Source organism: Trichinella spiralis (genome assembly GCF_000181795.1).
Source record: "Trichinella spiralis strain ISS 195 chromosome Unknown Scfld4, whole genome shotgun sequence".
Lineage (NCBI taxonomy): Eukaryota > Metazoa > Nematoda > Enoplea > Trichinellida > Trichinellidae > Trichinella > Trichinella spiralis.
Genome location: NW_003526943.1, coordinates 7,749,362 through 7,766,397, shown reverse-complemented (window position 1 = coordinate 7,766,397; position 17,036 = coordinate 7,749,362). Strand labels below are relative to the sequence as shown.

Genomic DNA, 17,036 nt, shown 5'->3' with positions numbered 1-17,036 from the left:
CTCTTATCAAGGGAATGGTTCACTTATGTCTATTTAAATAAGAAACACAAAATGCATATATTCGAGTAAATTAACCAAAATATTTACACTGCAGCCATCATAGGATGAATCGTATTTTTGACTGACTTGCATTACATCTAATCTTGTAAGATCTCATTTTAAATATTCTAAACAATTATTATTTATATATGTAATATGTCAATTCACAAATTCGAAATAAATTTACTTGTGTCTGATGCAATGTGAATTTAATGCAAAAACATTTGTAACTACTTTCAGTCTTCATGCTGCAAAAATCACTTCAATTTTTGATTTTGCAACTTTATAAATTTGTTTAAGGTCTTTAATGTGTTATTTGCTTTCAAAATTTAAAGGTGAAAAATGATCAATGAATTTTCATTAAAATACACTTCACTTTGTTAAAAAAGAGTGAACAGTTTACTTGCATGTATACTGATGATGGTAAATTTATAAATTATGCTAACATGCTGAATGGAAATTATCAATACAAAGAGATTTCAATTGTGCTACTCAACGGCTGTCAGCAATGATGAAGTGACTGTGACGAGCTTCAGCCAAGAACTGGTATTAAGTGAGTAGTGATAATTCGTCGAATGATGAAGAGGTTTGACAGAAATGGCATTTGGCTTTGCGTTGACGTATGACAAAATCGGCGATAAATGCTTGCTTAACTCCAACACTTCGATGCATATCGTTGGCGGCTACTTTTGACCTTCAATGACACGAAAGTGATGCCCGACATCGTGACGCTAATCGACCAAAGCTGGCTACTTATAAATTCTTGGAAAAACTTTTGTGGTTAAACATAAATACTGTTTAACGTTATATAAGATACATTTTAATACTTTTAAAGATAAATTTTAAACGCATTCACACGAAATACTGTTGAAATAATTATGGGTTTGTTCCATTTAAGGAAGCACTAATAGCATTATGGTTTTCTGTAGCTGTCACTAGGAAAAGGAGAATAAAAAAATAAATGCAATTTACGTAATAATGCCATAAAATTTTTATAAATTTACTATTTCTAAAATATGCACAGTCTTAAGATGTTTTCTTAATTTAGTTTAACCTTAGTAATACAATTATCTTACAAAAACGTTATACATTTTTTATCACAAGAATTCTCAGTGTAAAGTCGAACTGAAGCATATGTTAGCATTTTATTTCAGAGCATTTTCAGATTGTTTAATGCAATCTAAAGTTAAATGCAATATAATTTTACTAGCAGTCAAAGTAAAGCTGACGTTAGCAGTTACTGAAAGAAAAGAACTTGTTTGATTGATTTCAGCAATTAATTAACGCCAGTGTAAATGTGAAGAATCACATGTCTTGAGTAAATGCTCTCTTTCTCAAAATTTAGAATATAGCACACGTATTGAAAAACGTTACTGTTTAATTGAAAATGATAAATCAATTTTTACTTACCAAGACAAAATTTACACATCATAATTTTCAAATTATTTTTATTTAAGACTGTTCAACTGGTCACTTCTAAAGTACTTACTATACTAAAAGGCAAAAATTATAAGTTTCACTTTTCACGTAATTTCCAACTGCTCTTTTATTGTTTAGAATGTTTTTACTCGAAATATTACTTTTGACAATATAAAATAAAAATAAGTTATAGAATTTTTGTATGCAGTTTGAAGACAAGCAAATATATATTGTAAATTTTTAACATAGTGTTGTTTTATTTCATAAATTGCACGTTTACTTTCATTAATTGACAATGATTAAGAAGCTCTAAATAAATTCAAATTAAATTAATTATGTACTTTATCATTTATATTTTAATAAATGCTAATTACTTTAAAATTTAGCTACTTTACAGCACAATAAAAAAGCAATAAAATTGAGAAAACTTAAAAATTAAGCACTTTTAGAAAATTTTTATCTATTTACATTTTAGAAATCAACTAAAAATTCTAATTTTAAAATAATCAGAATTATTAAAGTCTTCAAAATCGTTAAAGATTTGTTGCATGATATTTTAATTTATTATTCACTTTTTAGTTTATCTTGTGAATATACATAAAATGTGAATATGTTTAAAAATTAATTTGCTAATAAATACATACATACATACATAAAACTTTACGTTAAAAAATCTCTAGTATATTCATGATAGTATTGTAATGATAAACAGCCCATATTTCTTCAGAGCATTTTTGGGTTTGTACTGCACTGTAAGTTTGTAACGTGATTTTTAGTATCTAATGGCAGGTTTCACATCACTCATAATGACATTTAAAAAATGCAAGTAAATCATCTGAAATTTTAATTTTTTTTTTGTATTTCATTTTATTTGCAATATAATTTGAACATAACTGTGTTAATGCCTGCAAACGCTATTAAAATTATATAGTATATGTTAATTTAAAAAGCTTTATTATTGAAATGGTAATAATTTTAGAGTAATTTACGATTCGATGCAGACAGATAATTTGTTATTTTAAAACAAAAAGTTAATCAAGTCATCTTTTAGATGTTATTTGTAAAATATTAAGTTGATATTATTTAAATGCCATGATTGAAATTTGTATGAAACCTGTGCTTCGGAAATTCCCACGCTCATAGTGCTTAATCAATAGATCAGTTGTTATACTTTTATCAAAAGTTGCAAAAGTTAATCAAAATGTCTTTAATACAATCAATGTACTTTGTTTAGCAGTTTCAGATAAATCTACAATTGCATTCCAAGCGTTTCTTCTTTTCTAGTTCATAAATTTGTCCTATTGTCAGTTAAGAATTTTGTTTTCCGAAGGCGACAAAGCGAAGAGCCCAATCTACCAATCGTGAGCAGCTGCCCCACCTTTGACATACTGTACACTATTTAGTGATTGGCTGAGAAAGCCAACATTTGGCGATTCTTAAGTCGTTGCAGAAGAGGCGCCGATCAGTCGCTGAAGGGCGCCTACCTTGCAATGACACTGTGCGTGAAAGTAAAGCCACAAACGAGGCAACCAAGCCTAGGTTCTGATGGAGAACATTCCGACAGTGAAAGTGCTAGCCCATCACCCAGCTCTGCAAAGGAAACTAATGCAAATGAGTTGGAGCAACTTTATTCAAGATCAGAATTGAAATTTTCTGTAGAAAATATTCTTAAGCCTGATTTTGGATTACATTCTCGATCTGAAATGATTAATAAAAATTTAAAAGAAATGAAAACTTCGATGAATTTGAATATAAAACGGCCATCAGCATCTTCCGGTAATGGGCAAATTTCTAAGTCCCTTTCTGAAATGACCGGTTGCGAAAGCCAGATGAAGAACGTGCCACAAGTCCTATGGCCCGCATGGGTTTATTGTACTCGCTATTCAGATCGTCCTTCATCAGGTATGACTTGTGTTTTCTTTTATACATTGATTAATAAAATAAATGTTCATATCGTAAAAGCATATCTTGCTAAACCTTTGAAAAATAAATAAGATTATAATTCTTTTTTGTATTTTGCATTCCTTGTAGTGTATAATGTATTAATGTTTCCTGAAGCATTTAAAATGTCAGAACTAATAAAACTTAATTGTTTAGCTTTCAAAACTTTTAAGTACAATAGATCTCACAGAGTTGTCGAATATTTCATCAATATTTGAATTTATCATTTAAAAATTCCAATTCATTTGTTAAATTTTTTCACTGGACTTTTCTTATACTTTAGAAAAGAGAATTTTTAAATATGCATTCTTGAGGACTATCTAATTAAGTAATTTTGATCAATGTAACTTCTTTTCATTTCTCGATTTTTTAATGCATGCTGCTTTGAATATTCAATAAATAAAAGTAAAATTGTAAATATTACATGAATTACATATATTACATGAAAGATTTTAATTTTTCTTGTAAAATATTTACATTTCATTTCTTAAAAACAAGCATGGTCTGTTGATTGCTGATTATAAATTCACATTATTTATAAGTAATAATTTCATTTCACATCTGAATCAGATGATCGCAATATGAATTTATTCGAAGTAATATGTTGAATATGAGGAAGAAGATATTCAATTAAAATTTATAACAGTTGTTCTATTCTGACCGGTGTAGCTTTACATCTTAAAGGTTTCCAGTTTCTGATGATTTTCAACATTGAGACCTCACGAGAGTTCGAAGGTTAATTTAGTTAGGTCTTCTGGTGACGATCAATTATATGTTTGACTGTCTACAGATAAAATAAGATGAGCGCCTTGATGTCTGCAAGGAAGCGAAATGTCAATTAGCGCTAGCAATGGTGACAGGCATTTTAAATCATCGGTCATTTGTGTTGGCCAGTAACTGACCGTCGTTTGCTATTGCTGATAAACAATTGAGGTCGTCTGATTTTACCTATCAGACATTTATATACCTATCCATGTTTAGTATCAATGTCACACTCAAGTTAATAATAAGCATTGACGACCTTGTTATGGTTATTTTTTAGTATCTTTTTATGAATATTCTTTTTTGACCATCTTGTAGAAAAGAATTTCGAGAATGGTGGATAAATTTATCAAAACCCTTCTTTTAAGTTCATGCATTATATTAAAGCACACTTCTTTAAAAAATTATGAGTTTGATAATGAATTTTGGATTTTATAATTTATTTAAAATGACGGTAAGTTCTGACATTTAAGTGCCTTGTACTAATAAAACTTGAATAACTTAAGACATTATAGACTGAAATAGAAGTTTAGAAATTCGAGGAATTAAATTGAGCTTTGCTACCAAGAAAAATGTATGAAATAAACCTTTGCTAAGAGCACCATCAAATGTAGGAACTGACAGATGTCAGTCAAATATGACAATTTAAATGTTCGTTTTTACTCAAACTAGGCAGATGTACAATTTGATCTTCGGTGAAAGACTTCTGAAGATTTTCAGATTTTTAGAATTGAATGATAAGCATATGCTTAATGAAGTTTTATAAATCAAACGTAGAATATATTTCAAACAACGTTAATTTAGCCGCATACGTTAGGTAAGTTTTTAATACTATTAGAGTTGACCAAGTAAATTGTTGCCAATTTTTACTGATGCTAACTGCCACAGTACAGCAGCTGTTGTTTTGCTAGCTTAACCAACTTTTGCTAATTCTAATTTATTGGTGAAAATAAGTCACAGATAATTACTGACAACCTTCAATAACGGAAGTGTTCAACAGATGCTTCATCATAAGCAGATTAAATTAATATTAATTTTATTAGCCAATTTCCGTCTTTTTTAACATGCTAAAATGTTAAATGTTCAGTCAGCTTTTATTACTGAAGAAATTGAAAAGCACAGTTCAGCATTCTGATAGCCACACTTATTTACTAACATGATTAAATTTCTTATAGATATAATTTCAGGTAGTAATAAAAAGTTATATTTATGCAAAAAAGTCAATGTTATAAATGTCAATGTGTAAATATAGGTTTATTAATGTTTCTTAATTTCATTGCTTATTAATAATAAGGCAATTTTAATTTTGTTTGTATTTTAATTACCGCTAATTATTTGTGTTTGAAATTTAACAAACAAATTTGATAATTACCAGGTTTTGTGCGCAAACATTTTTACCAGCTTTATTTTTACAGATTCAATTCCTCAATTGTATTTCTGTCAAACAGCTGTTTAGCATTTTCCACTCGATTAAAGAAAATGTTGATGTTGTCCATTTTATTGCTCAGTAAGATATTAGCTAATTGAATAATTTTCAATAGTCATCGCAATAGAATCTTGATTTTCTGTCAACCAGTAAATACAGAATTGTCACTACTGTGACTTTATTAATTTTTAGCATTCAAATTGCTTAAATTTGGTTGACATAAGTGTATGTGTTACTACAGATATTATTCAAGAAATGCCATTTTAGATAATCAAACCATCGTTCCATAAACAATTGCATCTGCAGTGCTGTATGTCTGAATGATTTATTACTGTTATTTGCTTAATTTTCTATAAAAATTAGACTACCATTGTTCAGTTGCGTAACATGTAATAATAAGTTAAACAGATGTTTTTGGTTCACGACACCTCAAATCTCAAAAAATAGATTGAAAACTCCGTCAGATATGCTTATTTTACTATAAACCTAATGAAGCAAGTTTAAAATAGAAGGTAATTACATATCACTTTAATATATTGCACTCTAATTTTTGTTCAAATGAAAATTCAAGTTTCAAGCAAAAGATATTAACTATTTTAATAAAAAAAATCTTTATTACTGTTGTATGTGTTTATTTTATTTTAAAGAAATAACATGAGCCAGAATTTAAAATGGAACTAAGTTAAATGATTTAGTTTTTATTTGTATTAAATAAAAAACTCGAATTTGTGTTTGTTGTGAAAGTGTTATCATTCTTTTTAATGATGTTTCTGCAAATAGACATTACATGCGCAAATTGTAAACGATCAGTGGTAAATCAAGATTGCAGCAGTATTAATGTTGCAAACAAGCTTTTATGTCATTTAAAGTCATGGTAATTAGTGAAAACATTTGTTTACAATTTGACCTGCATAATGAAACACTACTGGTATTAGTGTACTGTATGATTTGTGCCAATTGTTATCTTTGCAATGATGATGAATGAGCATAGGCAGACTGTCAGTCTGCTAAGGTTGTCTGGCATCTAATACAGTACTAGTTGCCTGTCAGTTCAAATAGGTTAGCATTTTGTAGTGAACTTAAGATATGAACTAAAATATGACTAAAAAAATTAATAAGTGACAAATAGCAGAAAAAATAATTGAACAATATGTAAAATGAGATTACTTCAAAATAAATGACTTTATTTTTATTTATGTGACATTTATTAGGAAATATAATTGCATGTATTTAATACTGTTGAGACATCGATTTGCGCTTATTTATTTGGCTTTAAGGACCTAGAAATCGTCGTATCCGAAATAAAGCAAAAGCAGATGAAAAGCGGCCTAGAACTGCATTTACCACACAACAACTGGAACGGTTGCGTTTTGAATTTCAAGAGAATCGTTATTTGACTGAAAAAAGGCGACAAGAGTTAGCATCAGAACTTGGCTTGAATGAATCACAGATTAAAATTTGGTTTCAAGTAAGCCATTATTTTACATATACAATAATTGTTATAAGTGAAATGTTACAATTTGTTGTAGAATAAGCGTGCAAAAATTAAAAAACAAAACCGTTGCAACAATCTTCTTGCCATACAACTCATGGCTCAGGGATTGTACAATCACACTACTTCAACAAGATTGACATCAAGCAAGAACAATGATATCAGTGATGAGGAAGAGGAAGAACTGTCGCCTTAATTTATTTATAAGTTGCAATGTCCACAAAAAGTTGCACAGTGTGCAAAAAATAAAATTTAACTGCGATCAGTGCATGAACTGCTCAAACCTATAAATTCTGTTGTACATTATACTGTTGTTTGCTAAAAGAAAAAAAATATAATTTGCTCCTTCTGGAAATTTTCGTCAAGAACAGTTCTTTCTTAATTGCGGAAAGTGTTTTGTAGATGACTTCTGAAGTTGTCTGGTTTTAATTTATTTGATTTCATTATAAAGTATTGTATAACAGGATGTGATATTTAAAAACGCTATTTTTTAATAAAATGAAATATAAAAGAAAATAAAATAATTTTGCAGTTTTTTCTGAAATAGATATATTTAAATACAATATATACACTGCATCTTTAAATATCAACATATCAATATGCATGCAATAGGTTATGTGAAATTATTTTTGACAAATTGAAAAATTTTTAATTTTACACAATATGAATTTTTTATTATTAATATTTTATTACATTTTTACTGTAATGCTTACATTACATTATTTACTGATTTATAGTTTATTTTACGTATGACTGAAGCAGTTAATAATCTTGATATAATTTTTTGATCAGTAATTAGCAGTAACAGCCTGAAAAAATTGAAATCCATTAAGATAAAGTGTATCTAAGAACTCAAAAATCAAGTTGCATATCAAAGACAGCTGCGCTCATTAGCTTGTTACTTTGTTTGCGTTTTTGAAAATGCTTTTTTAGACAACGCTCATGCATTTGTCAATAAACAAATTTAATTGTGAATTTTGACAATATGTTTCTGCAAATTTTGCTCTCATGGAAATACAGCCTACCAAGAAGTTTCTTTCTAATTATTAAATCAAAAATGTAGTAAAAAATGGTTTAAAAGTAATCATGTATATGCTTTGTTTGCATCTTAATAAGACGGTGTGCATTTCAGAAATTTTATATTACATCTTTATGTTTCATAAATTGAAATTTTTTGTTTTAAAGAATTTATTTCATTATATTTAGACATTTATTAAAAGTATTTGAAAAGCAGTGATATAGATGTTGAATACTTAGTAAAATAAATGAATTAAGAAATAAAAAGGAGAAGATTTGCTTAATATATTTCAGTTTGAATTTTGTGATTATTCCACTTCAAAATTTTGAGTTTTTAGTGATTTTAAATTAATCAAATATTATTTCTATTTTTCTGATTTTTTCATTCATAATTAGTTTTATAAGATATACATGGTATGTTTTGATGTAAATGATGAAATAATAGACATTATTTGTTTAATTATCTTTAAACACTGCTATTGTTTGAATGTGCATTTAAGTGTAAGATACTTTAAAATGGAACTGCTTCATTTATATAACTCATATTTACTAAAGAAAAGCTGTTTTACTGTTACTTTTTTTATAAAAAAAGAAAGGAGATGTGACTGTTTTAATTTAACAAATGAATAATAAAATAGATTTTCATATTAACCACATGGAATGGCAAAAATTTGCATAAGTATTCAGTTTCACTTTATTGGGTTAATTGTTTTTGCAGAAATTCTAAACATCTTTTACAGAATCGTGACGTTGCAGATTTACAGTAAACCAGGTGCTACTGTTGTGATATGTCAAAACTGCAACGTTCGGCCTCTTTAACTGTTTAATCGTGCGCGAAAATCATTTGCAAGCAGATGTCATGATACGCTAGTTAGAATGCAAACACATGGCAACGATAAAATCACAATCATATACTTATCGACATAACAACTAGTACAAGACTGCAAATGACACTTGTAGCATTTTGACAACATGTTTCAAAATGAAGATCAAGGACGGCTACAGTTGTTGAAGTTCTCTTTTGTATAAATATAAAATACATTACAGTTCTGCTAAAAGTTTATTGCCTACTTATTCCCTCCCTTTGTATAATCAGATGTCAGTCCAATGTATTTCTTTGAATAAATAGATTTTCATTATCCTACTTGAAAGTGAAATCACATAGAATAAAAAATAAAACTCCAGCAGTATTGCACATATGCATTAATTAATTAAAATGAATAATATCCTAGAGTTTTTAATTCACATTTGTTATAAATTTATAAAATATTCAACCTAAATACTTTAAATTATCAATATAATGAACTGCATTATTTTAATAACAACATTAACTTTTGAGTTCATTTTGATCATCCAATATAAGTTTGCAATATTAGACATAACCACAAAAAATATGATGAAAGTAATCTGAAATAGCAAAATTACAATCGGCAAAATAAATTATAAGTTAAAGTTTTATTTAAATTGAAATAAACTAAATTATGATTAAGAATCTACATTACATTAGGCATTATATGATCACTTTATCATTTTTACAATAATCAGCAGTGAAGTAGAATGGCATTGTTGCAGAAGAAATAGCAATGCCTAAATGTACATTGCATGCAGCTATATTTGAATATCATCTAAATATTAAATATTAGGGACTAACTGAAGTTATTTGCAGATATAATTAATCTTATTTTGTATATAGAGATGTATATGGTCAGAGGCCATAAAGTAGCCCATGAGTTCAAAAAAATTTTGAGTCACCTTAAATTTCTTTATTTCATTTTCATATATAGCACCAATGGTGCTGACGCAGGAAACATACAGGGAAGTGGATACACATACATAGCGCGTTTGTGATCCGCAGATAAAACTCTAAAATCTAAGATCAATATAAACATCATTTTTATTATTTGAAAAGTGCATTACGTTTTTTAGACCAAAATCTGTCGATAATATTGTCTATGGGCATTTTATAATATATGTTATTATTATATTTTTATTCATCACTTGGCAATCGTTTAACTAAGTGCAAAAAATGTTGCAGAGACATATTAACAACAGATACTTAGCCAAAAAATATTCGACGGCTACTAGGGGGGGGGGTGCCGCCCATGTCGTCTCCTTTTATATGTCGTTACTGTATAGCACATTTTCAGTTTACTAAAATAATATAAAATATTTTTTAAGTCTATCAACTAGAGTAAACTTTTGCAAATAATGAAAACTTAATATTAAGAGTAGCTAATTTAGCACTAGAATTATTTTAATTTAAATATTCAAAGTATCTTAATTAAAACTGAAGCCACCTGTTGTTTGCAATATTTTTTAATTTACAATGCACTCCAAACAATGGACAGTAAAATGTCAGTTTGTGTTACATATTTACCGATGTCACAATATATGTTTAAGAAATCACTGATATAAAAAGCTGAAACTATTTAATATAAATTTGTTTCTAATTATTAAATTATTATTTTAAAATTTACCTATATTTGCATAATGTAATTTTACTGCAGTTGTTTATGCCTTAGACGTCAAATTTTATAAAAAGTGATGCACAATTGTTAGTTCATATGGGACGTTTCAGTAAATTTATGCACTATTTGTATAATTTGTAGTTGGAATGTAAATGTGTTTTCTTTCATCACTGTAGTAGATAAATTAGGATGTTTTTGAAAAGTGGTGAAAAGGCTGCTTTTCAAAGCTAAATCAGAACCAATTTACAACGCCAACAAGATAGCGTTGATTGCCTGTCAGAAAGATTCGACCATGACATACCGCTGTTGAAGCCATTGGAAAGGCATTTTTAAGAAGTGCAACTCAATTTTCAGGAACGTTAAATTGCTGCCATCTTTGTAGGTTAAATTTGCAAAACCTTTGCATGGCATCGGTTTCATGTGAGATAATCATTTGTTAGCAGAATCCAATTACGACAGCACACTGATCAAGTGGCAAGATTGTTCAATCAGAGGAAGACAAATTGCGGTAATTTTTCCACTTGTGTTCCAAAACGGCGACGACAAAACCCAGTTCAAAGCCGGTCGCTTCATCAATTCGACAGCATTTTCTACCTAACTGATTCTGGCATAATTTTAAAACTGAAGTTCCGCAAAATCTTTTTTCTATCTTATCGTCTAATCAAACAAGCAATTAGCAACTATTAAACATTTGATGATAGTAAAGATTTCAGTTTTATATGAAAATAAAAAAATCACTTAGATTATATCATGGGATTCAGTATAATTTAAGATATAAATTTTATTTCAGCTTCCCCTTTTTCTGATAATTAAAATAAATTTCAAATTTTCAAACTTCAATAACAATAAGGAGATGTATTCTAAAATACATTTTGTGACGTGAATTTACGTGTTATTCAAATTTATTATAGTTTTATTCATTTGCAATAGAATGCAGATGAAATTGATTTGAATGAATTTGAAAATTGTTAAATTTAGTTTGATTACAAACACATTTCTTCAATGAACAAATAATTTGAAAATTTTGAAATATTTTGAAAAACATTTGCTTTTTATGTTTTATTAAAATAATGCTATTTGGCATTAATTGAAAGTACAATGTAAAACATAAAATATAGGTAAATGAATTGTTAAATATTAAAGTAAATCAATGAATACACTGAACACATCATTTATAAAAATAAAATTATTTCAAAATTTTAAACAACAAAGATATTCATTTCTATTAATTAACCCTTTCAGACCAGCAATTTTTTCTGTGAAGCAAAATTTTTTTTAATATGCGTTTTAAACATGTTATGGTGTGTTTATGAAAATTCTAATAGGATTTATTGTTTGAATAATATTATTGCCATTTTTAGAGCTGTATCAAAATTGATACACTGGGCCTCAAAGGAGTACACGTTTCTATAACTAATTGTGCATACGCTTATTGTTCTTATGTACGCAGGCATGCAGTAATTGGCAGGCAAATAATTATTTATGAAATTCTGTAAAGCAGTTTCTGTTGCTACTTAGGCATAGGTAAATACTGCATTTTTTGCACAGACACGTCGCTAATTTAGAACACAGTCTGCATCTTCTTCGCGTTTGAGTGATTTCTGGCCAATGGCTAGTTTGGTCCTTTGCTACTTCTCTTGAGAGGTCAGTTGGTCGTCTTCCCAATCGTCTTGACGTCAGGGCTGCCGTTGGAGAAGACGCACGAGAATGGCTTCTGGAAATTCACGAGACACAAGGACTGACTAACTTGGCAAGTGAAGCTTAGTAGGTCCAATGTGCCTGTGCATGTTCCAGGCATCTCCTTTCTGTCCCTCTTATACAGTTGCCATGCATTTGTCATGGCAGTGCTGATGATCCAAAAGAAAATGCGACGGGTCCATTTTCGACTTTTGTGTTCGATGCGGTATAGAGCAGCAAGCATGTTGTTCAGGTCTATGCCACCCATATTCATGTTGTAATTTTTTAAAATGTTTGGGATTTCAACGTTTAATTATTGACAGGTGCATGGGGCAGCAACTACCAAATTACAGCAACTACTAGACGTGTAGTGAGGACGCGATCTCAGTAATAAATATGAGCGATGGTGCAAAACTTTTAGAAATGTTATTGATTGCATCTGACAATAATTCATTAGACATCCTAAATGATTTTTCTCAGAAAAGTAATACGGGGTTGGGCAAGCGAATCTGAGTACGCTGAGGGTAGTAATCATGATGCGCAGTTTCCGTTAAAGCCCAGTGTATCAAAATTGATACAGGTATTCTAAGGAACTCTACTCAGCACCCCAAAAACTTTAGAGGCTGCAGTTAATTTTAACATCATCTTCACATCAGCATCTACTAGTAAAAAAATTATTATCCTTAAATTCTGCTCAGTTCTCAATTTATACATCAAAATGCAAATTCATGTTTTTTCGTCTCACCTACCTGTACAGTAGGGCGCATTATAAAAAATCTACTAAGATGAGAAAAAAAATGGCAATAAAATATTGTTAAGACAAATGTCAAAAATACATAAACACAAGCATGGCTAACAAAAACATTTCAGTAAATAGCTATGGGGCATAAAACATTATGTATCAAAATTGATACGGTGGGCCCGAAAGGGTTAAAGAAAATTACCTACATTGTCAGAGATGCATATTTTGATTATGTGATTGATTGCATTAATTTCTTGATTTCTTGATAAGATAAAGTATATTACTGGATCAGGATGTTTCTCGATAGTATCTTTTGTTCACAGTATACGAGAAAATTGCAATTTATGGTACTGTTATAAAATACAACATACAACACGTTATATGTTTATTACTTTGCAATATGCAGAGTGTCGATTTCCAAATGTACATTTGAACGGCTTAAAATACTTCATGTAAAAACTGTAAAAAAGTGTAACCTTTTTACAAACGTAAAGCAAAGCAACCTGTGAACAAATATTTGTTTGTTATTTACTTTATGCACGCATTTTTATGCATAGTATCTTTCTCAATCATATGTTCAAAATATCTGAGTGTTAAACATAAATGAAAAGTAAATTAACTGAAATAATAAGATGCTTAATAAATAAGCTTAAATAAATGTAGCTCATTTATTCTCCTGAAAATAAATAACCGTTCTTCTGTTTCACATCTAAACCATATTTTCAAGTAATTATTTAAAAAATGAGTTGTTCACATTTTATATTTTAATGCTAACTAATCTAAAGCGCATCATTAAGATTACTTCATTTTTATTACAAATTCTTACTCACTTTCAGTTATAAAAGACAAAAATTTAACAAAATTTAATCTAAATACAGACAGAGCACACAAAATAGGAATGATCTGCTAGTATTCAAGTGAACAAAGTTTGTTGCATTTTGAAGAATGACAAAATGTTCGAAATAATTATTGGAAATATCACCAATTAGGCTAGAAATAGGAACATATTTTTTGGAAAGTGAAAAATATTAACAGATATTAATGCAACAATATTAATAAAAACTGTAATATCTAAAGTTTAAGCATTGATGCAGAAGCATACATAAGTGGAAGTTGATCTATTGTGCGTTGCATACTACCGTGTACATCTTGCCTTAGAGAGTAGTCCAATGCAGAGCACAAGCATAAAACTTCAAAGCCACTAATCACAGATAATTCATACCCTTTACTATTACTGTACTGAAAGTGGTATCTTACATTCATGACTTCTCAGTGTACTTAATTTTCACGTTTATTAAAAATATGAAAATTGAAAAGATATCGATGTTTTTTTTGAATTACTAAGTTACGCTTGCTATGAAAATAATTGAAGATTTTGAAATAATTATGACGAAAAATAGTAAAGAAATGTTATTTTTTGTACAAAGTGTAAGATAAAAGTGACTGAATAAAACGCTTTGTTCAAGAACATGTAAAATGTTTTATTTGGTAAAGCATAATTAGAAACTGACTATGGTGAAATTAATCAATTCAGCCAAAATGTTGGCATATAGAAATTTATAAGTAAATTTAATTTCAATGAATTTCAAAGGTAGGCAAAATGATATCGAATGAGTTTATGATCATTACTTAATTCATTCTCTGAGAGAATGTGGCATGTTTCTCACTGCATTTGCATAGTCAGTTGCAGCACAGCATATTACAATCAATGTTCAGTGTTGCAAATTGATTACATGATTTATAATAGACTTAATAAGAATGAAAGAATATTAATAAAAAACCACTTTTTACTATGAAATTTTAATCTAGAATTCATTATTTTCAAATGCAGTTCTTGGCGGCAGATGATCAACTTACATCAGTTGATAAAAAAACCTTTAAATTTGTAAGTAAATTGTACTTCTCAATTTTATTTCACACTTTTATACAATTTCATTTTTTAATTACTCATCTTCATTATTTAATTACATTATTTTAATTTATTTATTGCGTTAAAATATTCTGATTTTATTTAAAGTATTTTGAAAATTAATTGCATGCAATTTAATATTAAAATTTAAAAACAGTGGAACTATCACGGTTGTACATGCCTGATACTTTGCGATTTCTAATGATTGCAGTTCAATAATATTAATATTTTGACTACAATACGCTTCACACGTTATTTAAATAAACAACACGACTTTTTAAAACAGTCGCACAGTTATGTTTAAAATTAAAATTTTAAAGTAAAACACCAGGTATTGGCAACCTTTCATAGGAATGCAATAATTACTTTGTTGAAATTACTTAGAGTGAATAGTTGTTCGTTGCGTACATTGTTTCAAAATAACAGAAATTATTCGAAATATTTGAGTGGATATCACCAATGCAATTAGCAATCAAGACACATTTGTTGGAAAGATTTTTGGCAAATTGAAGAAAAAAGTGGTCATTAACAAAATCACCAGTTATTACTATTTACATTAATTGCTAGTGCTAGTTCAAAGATTTTATGTGAATATTGAAATGGTCCAGTTTTTTGAATGCACATTGAGAGACATTATCATTACAGGTATTGAAAAATTGCTTCTTATCCTCCTTTTTCGTATCGGCTGCCCGGGTATTCTCATAGGGTAGAAACTGGGTACTAAACCCAAATCTACGACCTATTCAAACAAGGGAGGCAGATACGCACAACAAGATAGAGCAGCATGCATTAGAATTATATTTGATATTTTAATGAGGGAGCGAGAATCGAACCCTACGAGTTCAGCACGTCAAGCTATATGGCTTACCACCGTGCTACACGCTGCCCAACGATAAATATCGCTTCGCACACTGTAAGCATTCTGGAATAAAATGGTTAGAGTGGTGTTCCGGTTGTGAAAAAGCTTCTGATTCCGCTTTGGTATGCACGTTAGACTGCATGACTTTCGACTACATAAACGTGCCGACCAATGCGTTGATGTAGAGCAGCACGCATTGCGTTTATATCATGATATTTTCATGAGGCAGGGAGAATCGAACTCTATGAGTTCAGCACGTCAAGCTATATGGGCTTACCACCGTGCTACATGCATTAGGATCATATTTGATATTTTCATGGGACAGCGAGAATCGAACCCTATGAGTTCAGCACGTCAAGCTGTATGGCTTACCACCGTGCTACACGCTGCCCGACGGTTAATATCTTTCAATTTCTAATATAATTACGGAATGCATATTTACTGCGAAACATTGCATTATTTATAAAATTTTACATATCCAATTTTACTATTATATTTTTTTGCATTGCTCTTATGTTCTTTTTAATTTTTGTGAATATTAAATTTTATCATTTTTATTTTTAACGGATTTTCAGCAATGAAAACGATTATGGAGATCGAAGTCGAAGAAAAAATCAATTTTAATCAATGGATGCTTTATTGGGTTACTTTTGGTTTGTTTACCATTGGTGATTTTTTTGCTCACTTTATTGGCGACATTTTCTCATTTTATTGGTTGCTAAAATTAACTTTTTTCCTTTGGCTCTTTATGCAAAGCTGTCGTGGAGCTGAAAAATTGTATGAAAAGCTTGTTAAACTTAGCTGCAATCAACATCCAGATCATACTGGAAATAAAACTGCCGACAAAGAATGATTATTCCTACTCGTATTATTCTGTATTGTAATTCATTTTAACTTGTTATTACTTTGACGTTTAATGCGTAAGCTTAAATTTGTGAAATTGATATTTATTTTATATGTTCATTTAATAAAATTATGAATAAATAAAATATCACTAATTTTTTCTGAAATCATTTTATTGTAATCTGTAGACTACAATTATTTGAAAATAATAATTCATAATATTTATTAACAGTATTTTATTTCTAGCATTAAATTTTAATGATATTTGTTTAAATGGAATTTTTTTTACCATGTCTGTTCTTTCTCGTTTAATTCACAGATGTAAGTTTATGTGATCTACAGCAATATACTATGAATAAGGGCGATACTGTATTCGATTATGTGAATTAATCAGACAACTGATCGCTGAGCAGAGCAACTGAAATTACATTTAAAGCAATTA

The 17,036-nt window shown here is 29.1% G+C and overlaps 4 protein-coding genes across 4 annotated transcripts; 3 read left to right on the top strand and 1 right to left on the bottom strand.

The window, feature by feature from the left end:
- The first annotated feature begins 492 nt into the window (after nucleotides 1–492).
- Nucleotides 493–1,302, top strand: Tsp_01900 (putative type II secretion system protein). The gene is made up of 2 exons (XM_003377661.1): nucleotides 493–592; nucleotides 1,205–1,302. Exons 1-2 carry the CDS (start codon nucleotides 493–495, stop codon nucleotides 1,300–1,302), a joined length of 198 nt encoding a protein of 65 aa, XP_003377709.1.
- Nucleotides 1,303–2,948: 1,646 nt separating this feature from the next.
- On the top strand, nucleotides 2,949–7,275 carry Tsp_01901 (homeobox protein engrailed-1). The gene is made up of 3 exons (XM_003377660.1): nucleotides 2,949–3,360; nucleotides 6,865–7,055; nucleotides 7,117–7,275. The coding sequence occupies exons 1-3, from the start codon at nucleotides 2,949–2,951 to the stop codon at nucleotides 7,273–7,275; spliced, it is 762 nt and encodes a 253-aa protein (XP_003377708.1).
- A 4,617-nt stretch (nucleotides 7,276–11,892) lies between these two features.
- On the bottom strand, nucleotides 11,893–12,515 carry Tsp_01902 (conserved hypothetical protein). The gene is made up of 2 exons (XM_003377659.1): nucleotides 12,312–12,515; nucleotides 11,893–12,054 (listed from the first exon to the last, which is right to left on the bottom strand). Exons 1-2 carry the CDS (start codon nucleotides 12,513–12,515, stop codon nucleotides 11,893–11,895), a joined length of 366 nt encoding a protein of 121 aa, XP_003377707.1.
- Nucleotides 12,516–14,808: 2,293 nt separating this feature from the next.
- On the top strand, nucleotides 14,809–16,375 carry Tsp_01903 (putative iron-sulfur cluster-binding protein). The gene is made up of 3 exons (XM_003377658.1): nucleotides 14,809–14,872; nucleotides 15,710–15,932; nucleotides 16,327–16,375. The coding sequence occupies exons 1-3, from the start codon at nucleotides 14,809–14,811 to the stop codon at nucleotides 16,373–16,375; spliced, it is 336 nt and encodes a 111-aa protein (XP_003377706.1).
- The last annotated feature ends 661 nt before the right edge of the window (nucleotides 16,376–17,036 follow it).

Bases quoted from the DNA above. Each gene is read 5' to 3' on its own strand.
- Tsp_01901 (XM_003377660.1), top strand. From the start codon at position 2,949: ATGACACTGTGCGTGAAAGTAAAGCCACAAACGAGGCAACCAAGCCTA. The intron at 3,361-6,864 runs GTATGACTTGTG...TTTGGCTTTAAG, and splicing joins TTCAGATCGTCCTTCATCAG to GACCTAGAAATCGTCGTATC. The intron at 7,056-7,116 runs GTAAGCCATTAT...AATTTGTTGTAG, and splicing joins AGATTAAAATTTGGTTTCAA to AATAAGCGTGCAAAAATTAA.
- Tsp_01903 (XM_003377658.1), top strand. From the start codon at position 14,809: ATGCAGTTCTTGGCGGCAGATGATCAACTTACATCAGTTGATAAAAAA. The intron at 14,873-15,709 runs GTAAATTGTACT...TATTTTAATGAG, and splicing joins AAAAACCTTTAAATTTGTAA to GGAGCGAGAATCGAACCCTA. The intron at 15,933-16,326 runs GTAGAGCAGCAC...ACGGATTTTCAG, and splicing joins GTGCCGACCAATGCGTTGAT to CAATGAAAACGATTATGGAG.
- Tsp_01902 (XM_003377659.1), bottom strand. From the start codon at position 12,515: ATGAATATGGGTGGCATAGACCTGAACAACATGCTTGCTGCTCTATAC. The intron at 12,055-12,311 runs GTTAGTCAGTCC...ACTGCTTTACAG, and splicing joins TACTAAGCTTCACTTGCCAA to AATTTCATAAATAATTATTT.
- Tsp_01900 (XM_003377661.1), top strand. From the start codon at position 493: ATGGAAATTATCAATACAAAGAGATTTCAATTGTGCTACTCAACGGCT. The intron at 593-1,204 runs GTGAGTAGTGAT...GAGCATTTTCAG, and splicing joins CAGCCAAGAACTGGTATTAA to ATTGTTTAATGCAATCTAAA.